The sequence below is a fragment of the Gobius niger genome, assembly GCF_951799975.1.
Source record: "Gobius niger genome assembly, chromosome: 20".
Classification (NCBI taxonomy): domain Eukaryota; kingdom Metazoa; phylum Chordata; class Actinopteri; order Gobiiformes; family Gobiidae; genus Gobius; species Gobius niger.
This window is the reverse complement of record NC_136871.1, coordinates 6,669,212-6,681,290: the sequence shown is the minus strand read 5'-3', so window position 1 is coordinate 6,681,290 and position 12,079 is coordinate 6,669,212. Positions and strand designations below refer to the sequence as shown.

The following is a 12,079-nucleotide window of genomic DNA, read 5'->3' as shown; positions in this document are numbered from 1 at the left end:
ACAAAAAAGCAGCAAAAACTAGAAAAAGAACGTTAAAAAAAGCAACAACGCGAGGAAAAGGATCCATTAACATCAGTTCTTCTAGGTCTTAGCTTTCAAATGAGGGCTATAGAAGAAGCTTTTAGATTTGGGTAAAGCCGAACTGGAGTAAATCCACTAGTGAAGAGGTTAATGAGATGAAATACAGTCGATATACGTATAGTGAGCAGCGAGAAAATTGTTACTGATTTACACTGCAAACTGTATTACTTTACATATTTATTGTTGTGTGTGAATTTCTCCGGTTGTCAATGTGATTTTGCTGTTTTCTAATAAGTCAAAATGTTAAGTTAAAGTTACTAAAGTCTATGTTAGGATCTAGGTCCCCAAAAACAATTATTATACATGGGAGATAAGGCATGGCATTGTTAAGTGGTTGCAAAGCAGGCATGAAACTCAATCTATGATGAACATGGATCTATGGGTCGGAAAAAGCTCAGTCTTGAAATTCATACTTGGGGAAAAAAAACTCTATTACCCCAAAAAATCATACTTTCTCATTATCATGCAAGAATTTATCCAGTTTCAGAGCGAGACCACTGTGGCGCCTCGTTGCCCGTTGTCCTAACACGACACTTCCTCCTTCCTCATCTTTATTTAGGACATTTTTTTTAATCCTATCCTGCTACACTCCCCCCCCAAGGCTGTCTCCCTTTCTTTTCTTTTTCTTTTTTTTTTTGTCTACTTGCCCGGACTTTTCCTTTGCACCCTGAAACGGATCTCATGATATATTCGCGTTTTCTTTTCTTTTCTTTTTTTCCCTCCCCCAGGAATGCGACCAAGTTCACATCGATGACGTGGCTTCAGACGACAACGGGCAAGACCTAAGGTAATTCTTTTTTTTTGTGTTTTTTTTTAAGGCACTTCTCCTATGTCTCGTGAACCAGACTTGCCCTCGCGGAGTTTAAAATGCGCCAAAGCAGCGAGGGGAAAGATGAGTTGCGCGCTGGTTTTATTCGCGTTTCTGTGTTCAAGCATGTGGCGTGTCTTTTATTGTTCTCCCACAAGCGGATTGTGTGTCGCCGGATTAGCCACCGCTCTCGTTTCTCATCAGTTTGTCTCTTTATCATACACCCAGACGTTTTATGGGGCACGTTTATCCAACCACTCTGGGATAAAAACCAGACACAACTATTCTTTTTTTTCTTTTCAAATACCGAATATATTTATTTGGTTGAGTTATTATTGTACGTTTCAGTGGCCACAGGCTGTATTCGTTTTACGGCGGGGCTTTGTGCAGACTACCACATTACGCTTTATCGACAACCCATTATTCACAGCTTCTCAGAATGTGAACTTTATTGTTGCCTGACATGTTTGGGGTTGCACCAATCATTTTTAAATATTGGATAATGTTACGGTTTACAACCCAGTCTGGAGCAGCAGCATTTGCTGGACTTTTACCGTAGATATAAGAGAAGGTTTTAGCTCAAATTCAAAGCGGAACGCGACACATGCCTTTTAAATACAGGTATTTTTTTGTTTGTTTTTGCTTGTATAAGGGAAGACATTTTGACCTTAATCGTTTTTTTTTTTTATACAAGCCAAAATCAAAGTCATTTTTCTCATTTTATCTAATTTCTAACACTAAAACATACTGTTATATGATATATGTTATATGATGTAAACAAAACTGCATTCATATCAGTGTAAATTTCGTCGACTAAAATATTTAGTCTTAATTGTAGTGAAAGTTATATTTTTGACGACTAAAATTGGACTAAAACTGAATTAAAAGTTTTTCATGAGACTAAAACTATGACTAAAATGTCCAGATATTTTAGTCGACTAAAATAAGACTAAATAAAAATGAAAAGGAGAGACTAAAATCATCCAAACTTCTATTGTCCGTCTGAAAGAGCCTCATATCATATAGATTCACTGTAAAATTAACAGCTCTGAGCTTTATTCATGTGGAAGCAGCCCCATGAAGTCAAGGACCTTGATTAAATATGATTATAATGAATATTATAAATGCAAAGTCGACTAAATTAGTCTTAATTTTAGTCGACTAAATTGACATGCAATTTTAGTCGACTAAAACTAGACTAAAATTGACTAAACGTTTTTTTAGACTAAATCTCGACTAAAATTAAATAACATTTTAGTCAAAAGACTAAGTCTAAAACTAAAATAATATATGTTGTCAAAATTAACACTGATTCATATTTTACCGGTAAATAACAACAATATAGAGGAGGGTTGTGTAGCCAAAATATTTACTTAAAGGAACAGGCCACCATTTTTACATGCTGAGATATGTTCTTACCTGAGCTTAGACGAGTTGATGTGGACCCGTCTGGTATTTGTGCGTGCCCGTGGAAGAGCGTGGTCGCTTCCAACTTCACCCCCGTTTGGAGCCATAGGAATATGCTGGGAGAGGCCAAATACTAAGAACAACTTGGTCGTTTTGCGTAACTGAGGGCACACACATAGACCAGATCGGTACACATCAACTCGTCTAAGCTCAGGCAAGATTAGAACATAGTATCTCAGTATGTAAAAATGGAGGGCTGTTCTTTTAAAGGGACTATACGGAGTTGAAAAATGTTAAAATTATGTATTTTCCTCCCCCTACATGTTCCAGCCATGTCCTAATGTGTAGAATGAGCCCAGACCTGTTCACCACAACTGCCTCTAAAATCCTGCACTGTCACTCAAAAAGGTGTTGGGTCATGCACGAGCTTAATATAGAAGGTGCCATTACGCGTAAGACCTGAGGTGGCAGTAGTGAGAATAACATGACCAAATTGCTTCTAGTCTCTTTAAGTAAGAGTAATGTTACTCAAGTACAAGTAAAAAGTAGTACTTGGAGAAAATGTTACTTGAGAACTTGTAGTAATTTGAGAATCCTAAACTTTCCAAAGAAAATACCATGAAATACGTATTAAAATATATCTATTGCTGAAGAGAAAGGGGCACAAAACACAAACTACATATATTTAAGGTCAACATGAAGCTTTTGTAAGTGGCACAAGTAACTGTTTTTACTCAAGTGAGAGTAAAGATACTTCATTATAACATTACTTAAGTGCTGAATGATAAAACTACACTAATAAGTACAGTTTCTGGAAAAAGTTACTCAAGTAGTGAATTACATGACACACACTGGCTGTTGAAACTAATAGAATGATTGATCTTTGGGTGTTGTGTTCTGGTTTTAGCACTTATAACTTTGGGACAGACGGCTTCCAGACCCCAGCTGGAGCGGGCTCTCTGTGCCTGGGTTCAGGGGTCCATGGAGGGGTGGACTGGATGAGGAAACTGGCCTTTAGGTACCGCAGGGTCAAGGAGATCTACAACACCTACAAGAATAATGTCGGAGGTAAGATCCCGTTAATGACCAGAGTGAATGAATTAACCAGTGACAAGTCGATTTGCTGTGAGTGAATGTCATGTTGATGATTACAGCCCATCTACCTATATCAGTACCCTGCTTCTTCTCCTCCTCTCCTTCTCTCCTTCTTCTCCTCTTCTTCTCCTTCTTCTTTTCTTCTTCTCCTTCTTCTTTTCTTCTTCTCCTTCTCTCCTTCTTCTCCTCTTCTCCTTCTCTCCTTCTTCTCCTCTTCTTCTCCTTCTTCTTTTCTTCTTCTCCTTCTTCTTTTCTTCTTCTCCTTCTCTCCTTCTCTCCTTCTTCTCCTCTTCTCCTCCTCTCCTTCTTCTCCTCTTCTTCTCCTTCTTTTCTTCTTCTCCTTCTCTCCTTCTCCTCTTCTTCTCCTTCTTATCCTCTTGTTTTTCTCCTTCTTCTTCTCATTCTCTCCTCCTTCTTCTTCTCATTCTCTCCTTCTTCTCCTCTTCTTCTTTTTCTCCATCTTCTTCTCCTTGTTCACTCCTTCTCCTCTTTTTCTCCATCTCCATCTTCTCCCTCTCCCTCTTCTCCTCTCTTTTGTCTCCATTTCTTCTTCTTTTCTTCTCCGTCTTCATTTCCTTCTTTCCTTCTTCTACTCTTCTTCTCCTTCATCTGCCATCATCATCTTCTTCTCTTCTTCTTCTTCTCCTTCATCTCCCATTATCATCTTCTTCTCTTCTTCTTCTTCTTCTCCTTCATCTCCCCTCATCATCTTCTTCTCTTCTTCTTCTTCTCATTATCTCCTTCTTCTCCTCTTCTTCTTTTTCTCCATCTTCTTCTCCTTGTTCACTCCTTCTCCTCTTTTTCTCCATCTTCTCCCTTTCCCTCTTCTCCTCTCTTTTGTCTCCATTTCTTCTTCTCTACTCAGTCTTCTTTTCCTTCTTTCCTTCTTTTACTCTTCTTCTCCCATCATCATCATTTTCTCTTCTTCTTCTTCTTCTTCTTCTTCTTCTTCTTCTTCTTCTTCTCAGTCTTCTTCCTCTTCTCCACCTCCTTCTTCACCTCATCATTTCCCTTCTTCTCCTCCTTCTTTGTCTCCTGCTTCTTCTCCGTCTTCCCCTCCTCCTTTTTCTTCTTCTTCTTCCCCTTGTTCTTCGCTCTTCCTCTCCTTCTTCCTGTGGGTCACACCGTATGACCATCATTCACCTCATTTGGAGAGGAATGAATTCGAAGCGGGCGACCTCGTGAACAAATGCATTCTTAAAGTCTAGACACAAACCCGTTTTCAATGTCACCGCGCCCTGGACTTCTCCTTTTTGTGATTTGATGGTGAGGACTGAGCTCCAATATATAAAACAGATATGAACCGAAATGCAGATGTTTTCTCTGTATTTTTTAACAGCTGTCAGATTTTGTTGTGGTTTCGTAAGGATTGCCAACGCTCGTTTCTTCTATTGAGTGTGGTCTGCCTGTGGTCGGCAGGTTTACTGGGCAGCCCGAAGCGGGAGGAGTGGCTTCAGCTCCGGAGAGAGATGGAGGTGCTCACTGACCTCTGGCTCACACAGGCTCTCAAAGCTCTGGCCCTGATCAACTCCAGGTAACTATGTTCACAGCGAAGAGTCCGCGTAATCACTTTAACTCACAATATAAACAATGTAAAAATCCATCAGAGACATGTATTGATGAGTTTCCTGTGGCCAAAGTAGTTGTTCTGTTTATTCAAAATGGCTGATTGAGAAGCACTTTCACCTCACATGAAAAAAAGGTCCAGTCTAGATCAGTGGTTGGTGCACAGTCTTTACAACAAAGTCTTTTTATATTTATGTACAGAAAAAGAATCACCACTTGAGTCTGTAAAAAAAAAAAAAAAGATTGTTATTTATTTATTTATTTTTGTTATGTTTTTTATCACAATTTCAGCAGTTTTGGCTTATTCATCTGTATTTTTAGAGGAAAAGACAGCGCTTTACATGATATTTTTATATGATATATTTAAAGGAATAGGCCACCGTTTTTACATACTGAGATATGTTCTTACCTAACCTTAGCCGAGTTAATATATACCTGTCTGGTCTTTGTCCGTGCGCTCTGTCACGCAAACGGAGCACATACGCAGCCTCTCCCACATGTCACATAGCTCCAAAAAAGCTCACGATAGAAGCTACCAAGCTCTTCCACGTGTTCTCTATTTAAATAAAGTTACGTGAAGTGTTTTCATGCGAAGTATATTTACACAGAAATGTAACATGTCGATTTTATAAGCAGATAAAAAGGGGTACTATATTGTGAGGCGTAATGATACGAGGAGCACAACGTCCGCACAGTAACTCCTAAAGACTTCCCCCGCTCACTTCCGTCAATAACCTTTAGGAGTTCCTATTCCTTTAAGTCTAAGTTGTATTTGCGTGTAGGCTTGTCATCCCAAGGTGATTTTGGGTCCCAACGCTGTAACAGCATTTGTGTGTGGAGTTTACATCTTCACAGAGTTTACATCTTCAGTGTTTAGGTGGGATTTCTGCATTTAAAAAAAATACATATATTAGTTTATTTTGGTCGGGACAGGGCATGTTGCAGTTTTTCTCCATTGGTTTGGCTCATTTCTTGAAACAGAAATTACATTCTCAAAACTACATGGCCAAAACTCCAAATCACTTGGCAAATGTTCACAACAGAATTTAATTTCTCATTAATATCATCAAATTGCAAATGTCTAAGTCCATGTCTCAATGTCTCAGTACATCTTTGCAAATGATTCAGTACATGTAGCCTACGATTAGCACAATTTCCAAGTGACTAGATCTTGTTGATCTAAACTGATTCTCAGTCTAATGCTTGTTCACTCCAAAATGTGTCAGCGTCATTTCAGGCTACTTTTTTTTTCAGTTTTATACACAATTGTATTCTGTTAGCTAAAATGCACCAAGAGTGTTGAGAATGTCCGGTCTGTTTCAAGAAATGAGCCAAAGCAATTGAGAAGAAGCTTTGCCATTTTGGGGGCACTGACTGTTTAAATGAGAAGGAAATTTAGTTTTGAAGCATGAGTGACTGTTTTGGGAGAGATATGACCTTTTGCAAGTGAGCGATAATGTTGTGCTGAAATGTAAGACTGTTTTGCCAAATGATCATAGAGGTTTAAGCATGTAATTTCTGTTTCAAGAAATGAGCCAAACCAATGGAGAAAAACTGTAATGAACATACCTGGGTCTCATGCATGTAAACAAGCCACACCGGATTGTAGCCATGGACTTATTTCCATCCGTCGTCCCACACTCGCGCTCTCAAACACACTCTCGTTCATCCTGGCCTATTGTACATGTTTTTAGCGGTAGAGAGGGAAACCTACGCAGACACGGGGAGAACATGTAAACTCCACGCAGAAAGGCCCCGTTCAGGTGGGAATCGAATGTGCGAAAAAGAGATTCTTGATCTCAGAGGGACTGTGCTGGTTAAATAAAGGTCAAGCAAAATAATAATAATAAACCTAAAACCACTGATAATATATATTTTTATATTCAAGACATTCATTTTTTTTTGTTTATCAAAAATACAAAAACAGTCACTCACACAGTTTTTGCTGAAAATGTCAGATTTTCACACATTTTTGCTGAAAAGTTGTCTGTTGTGTCCAGTCAATCAATGACATATGCTGCTAATTTACTTGCTTCTGTTGTTTTGAGAGATCACTGTCCCCCACTGCTCTCTGTCAGATTACACGGAAAATGTTGATTTTAAATATCTTTTTTTCCCCTCATCATTCCTCTTTTTAAATAAATGGATACAAATGCTCAAATTTTATAAACATGTTTTTCCCTCTTTTTTTGTGACTTAAAAATATATATATTTAATTAATTATTTAGGCATTAAAATGGCATAAAAACACTTTAAATATGACTTGCTGCCACCTGTACAAACCCTGTGTTGGAAAACCACAGTGTATTTAAAGTTATAGTGTGAATGTGTGACTGGTTCCTTGCTGTAAAGCGCTTTGGGCCTGATCAAGGTAGAAAAGCGCTTTATAGACCCAAAGAGTGACCAAGAGAAAAAAGATTAAGCTAAAACTAGCGATAATAAGTGTAAAACTACAACTAAAAAATGTGGTCCTGTTGTGGCTTAAGGTGCAAGAACAAGAGGAATGACATTTGGGATGATAAAATAAGGTTTATCTGATATTTCTGACATTTGTTTATCCTTACCATCTCGCTTCCCGCCTCCAGCTAAGCCCATAATATTACAAAGAATTAAAGGGTCTATAAGTTGAGTCCATTTACCATTTGCCAAAGTTATCCATTACTGTGCGCATCACTATCATGTTTCTCTCCTTTCAGGCCAAACTGTGTGAACGTTTTGGTGACCACCACGCAGCTCATCCCTGCCCTGTCCAAAGTGTTACTGTATGGCCTGGGTTCAGCGTTTCCCATTGAGAATATTTACAGTGCGACCAAAACAGGTAACCATTCACACAAACCGACTGTACAAACAAAGGCATCAGAAACATCGTATGTAATCGATTTATCGTCATTTACAGGCAAAGAGAGCTGTTTCGAGCGCGTCTCCCAGAGGTTTGGGCGCAGGGCGGTGTACGTTGTCATTGGAGACGGAGCGGAGGAAGAAACCGTGGCCAAAAAGGTACATCTCAATCTTGTGTTTATGACAGCTGAAGAATTGACCGCGACCAATCGGTTAACCTTGGACAATCCTTTCGCTGTGCTCCGGTGAAATCCGCTATGGTCAATCGCATTATCAGCACACGCTATATCGTATTTTATGTGCAGTTTTGAGTGGAAACCTTTCTTTCACATCTGTGTCGTATCGCTCACAATGGTTTACTGCGTCTTTTCTATCTAAATTTGAATGCTTTCTTGTAGATAGTAGGATTTATTGTTTGTACATAAATACGACTAGTGCAATATATGAGACACACAGAAACACAGCTGGTATGTTTTCTAACAAATACAACAAAATGGCTGCCCCTGGTTAATTTCCTTAACCAGCAAAGTGGTGAAGCAGTGGTGGTACTTTTCAAGTTTGCTTAGTCCAAATTTTACTGAAGTGAAAGTGCTGAGGTGTTTGCTATAGAAAATACTTAAAGGACAGTATACATGATGTTTTGATTACAAACAATGAAAGAGTAAGCCACTAAATTAAAATGTTAATGTCCAAACATATTCCGAACTTTCTCAATATATTCATAGCATCCTAATTGACTCAAAACTTCAAATCATAACAACACCACCCAAGAAGGGACTTCCTGTTTCGATCCAGCACACCAAAATAAAAGCACCGTCTTATACATTGGTTAAACTTTCTTTGTGCCTAACTATTAACAGACAAAACACGTAAAATGTGTGTATTTAATTATATTCTTGTAATGTCGCAAGTACCTGCTGAACTAATCAATGAGACAAGCCGTGGGCTTTTATTTTGGCGCTCAGGATCGAAACAGGAAGCCACTTCTTGAGTGGTATTGTTATGATTTGTTATGTTATGTTATGCACAGAGTCAGTTCTTCACAAGTGTCTAGGCACATTTCACAACTTGCAGGGCCACATTTCAAATAAATGTCTAATAATAACCTTACAACTTCAAAAATCCAAAATGCACTACCCGTAAGGCAACACAATGGACACAAACCTTCCTTGGCATCGGCAATACATCTGCTCATCGACGACTGTTCTGGAGTGTGTTTTTTAAAATAAGCAAATTAACACTGACACATTTATAATAATGTAGTGGGGTAGAAAGTGCTATATTTCTCTTTCAAAGTAAAGTACAGATCCTCAGAAACTCTACTAGCTTTACTTTACTGACACCTCTGGTCTGCAGCTCTTCCACTTTGATTATATTTTTGTACTTAAATTTAAGGACAATAACTGATATGCAGCCATACTGTACATAAGGACACTAAGCGATGTCTATAAGCACAATAAGCGAGTTCTATAACATAGCAGTGTCAACTTCTTATATGTTTCTTCTGGTGTAAGGCACTTTGACACATCTTAATTGGCATAATCCTGTAAAACTTTAGTGATTATTAAATCAACATGAATCATATGCACTTTATTAAAGGGATATTTCAGGATTTTTGACATAGGGCCTCATTTCCTAGTTATCCAGAGTGTTGCTGGTACCTGGAGATATTGTTTTTGTAATTCATGCCGTTCTTATATTTGAAGAGTTACGTGGCGCTAGGCTAGTGCAGACACTCTCCACACTGCACCTGTAACACCAGACTAACAATATAAATGTTTGTGTCAATAGAATAACGATAGAATAATTTTAACCATTTTGCCTTTAAGATAACGTATATTTGAGCAGCATCAGCTTCGTGGTTGTATAAGCCAGTGGTTCTCAACCTGGGGGTCGCCAGACAAATTTGGGGGGTCGCCAGATCATTTCGATAAAATATACATATTACCATTAGCATATAATCTAATGTTTTATTGTAGCATGTGTTTGCTATTGTACCAGAGGGCCATTATTTGTTCGTAGTTTCATTAATTTTATTTCAGCCATTTGTTTTTTTTTCTTTGTTTTTTAAGAAGCATGTAAGCTAATGTTCCTATTTCTCATGGTGTGACCCAGATGGGGGGTCACGAACCCCTTTACCTGTTATAATGGGGGTCGCGGCTCCAAAAGGTTGAGAACCACTGGTATAAGCTATGCAGTGGCGGAGTGATCTGCAAGAAAATAGTCCCTCAAAATGCGATCATTCATGCGATGCAAGGTCAGTTATAATCCAAAAATTATTAATGCAGGCTAGCTGATACCATAGACATGCACTAGCCTTGCACTAGCCTAGCACCACGAAACTCTTCAAACATAAGAACTGCATGAATTCCCCAAAAAATATCTCCAGAAATCAGCAACACTCTGGATAACTAGGAAATTAGGCCCTATGTCAAAAATCCTGAAATATCCCTTTAAGGCCAAGGTTCTCCAGATTATACTTAACAAAAGGCTCCTTCTTCTCTTTTTCAGAAAAACATGCCGTTCTGGAGAGTGTCCTGTCGAGCCGACCTGGAGGCGCTGAGTCACGCACTAGAGCTGGACTACCTCTAGAGGGCGCTGTATTGTCACACATTCACCTTCAGTCAACTTCAGTGTGCAGCTAGTGGATGGGAAGTTGCCACTACAGACTTACTTTCAAGACTTGAGTTACAACCCAAAGAACCCGCTGGTGGACAACTTTACGCCAAAGGAACGGGGAGGGGGGGGTGTTGTTTGCAATCGACAAAATGTTGATCCAAAGTTTGAAGCGAAACAGTTGGACCAAATCTGCGACGGACCAGAGCTTCAAATGCCTTTTTTAATTATACTTTTAGTTCATTTATTCTTTTTTTTTCTTTTGTTTGTACATAACAAAGTGATGCACTGAATCCAATAACACTCCCGTTTTGACCGCAGTTAAAGCCCATTTTAGAGAGAGTTACATGAATGGTTTCGAGCCATAAACATGATGTCATCCAGCTGTGGTTCTCAACGGGTGGGTCGGGGCGTGAGGGTGAGTCACGGGATTAAGCTTGTGTTAAATGCAGAAAGGTGAGCGACTGGGAAACTCGAGTTTAGGGCTGGGTACCGTTAAACGATACCAGTGAAGTATTGAAGAAATACTGCTGATATCGGAAAAATTAGAAGACCAAGTTTTGATGCTCTTGGGTTCAGGGCAGAGGTGGGTCGGGTCGCCGGAATATTTACTAGTGGCCCAAATATTTACTCAAGTATAAGTTAAAAAAAAGTATTTGTAGCTGTATGAGTGAAAACGTCTGATTCATGTTTCAGTTGTGACATAAATGAGACATGAAATAATGTGGAAATTATATTTTCAAAGAGAATACCATAAAAACATATACAAATTAATTATTATGAAAAATGAATTGAACAAAACAAGAAATAAATCTTTTTTTTCCTTTTAAAAATGAAGAGTTGTCACTGAAAGATTTACTCACAGTGGCACCAGTTACTGTTGTTTTACTCAAGTTAAACATTTTAGTATTACTCCAGTAGAAGTAAAAAGTACTGTATGGAAAACTACTTGCAAAAATACAATTACTTCAAAACTTACTCAAGTGGAGCTGAGTGTGACCCACCTCTGGTCCAGGGACGGCATTAAAGGAAGTTTCTTGGTTGGTTCAGCTCAAATAAATTATACTATTTTTTTTATTATTGGTTTATTTGATATGGACATAACAACAGCATTGATACAGACAGCATCTCTGGAATCGCCCAAATATGGTCATGTTTGAAAACAGTTAAGGGGGAAAACAATTTTGAAGAAATCTAAACTTTCTCTAATTATTTAAAAACTACTTTAACAAATGCTGAATTATGAATATAGTTTTCTATTAAATAAAGGTACAAAGACATGGAGTGGTTCAACAGCCCATAAATACATAAAAAAAACAGAGAATGCTAACATGATGCTACATGTTAGCATCGGGCTAATCCTAACGGTTAGCTAGCGCTAGCTACAACTGCCGTTTTTTCACTTCTACTGAACAATCTGCTGTGAGAAAATATCCATAAGGACCTCATTTACACTTGACATTATTTATGTATGATAAATAAGTTCATATTCCACCATAAAAAGAGTGAAAAAAATGTGTTTCCCAAAAGATTCTATTTTCCCCCTCGGCGAAGCCACGCCCCCTTCTATGACGAGATGCCGTCTGTATCTATTGGACACACCAGATGCCTTGTTTTTAGCGTTAGAGCGAAACTGCTAATTTGCAACACTTATTTGCCATTTAATAA

At 38.5% G+C, this 12,079-nt stretch overlaps 1 protein-coding gene across 1 annotated transcript in view; it reads left to right on the top strand.

The window, feature by feature from the left end:
• eya2 (EYA transcriptional coactivator and phosphatase 2) overlaps positions 1-10,898 on the top strand; it is a 34,840-nt gene extending 23,942 nt beyond the window's left edge. Inside the window, exons 9-14 of the mRNA XM_079579304.1 lie at positions 810-868; positions 3,204-3,364; positions 4,811-4,925; positions 7,654-7,775; positions 7,854-7,954; positions 10,307-10,898. Coding sequence (XP_079435430.1) covers positions 810-868; positions 3,204-3,364; positions 4,811-4,925; positions 7,654-7,775; positions 7,854-7,954; positions 10,307-10,387 — 639 coding nt within the window. The 3' untranslated portion in view covers positions 10,388-10,898. The remainder of the gene's footprint in view (positions 1-809; positions 869-3,203; positions 3,365-4,810; positions 4,926-7,653; positions 7,776-7,853; positions 7,955-10,306) is intronic.
• The last annotated feature ends 1,181 nt before the right edge of the window (positions 10,899-12,079 follow it).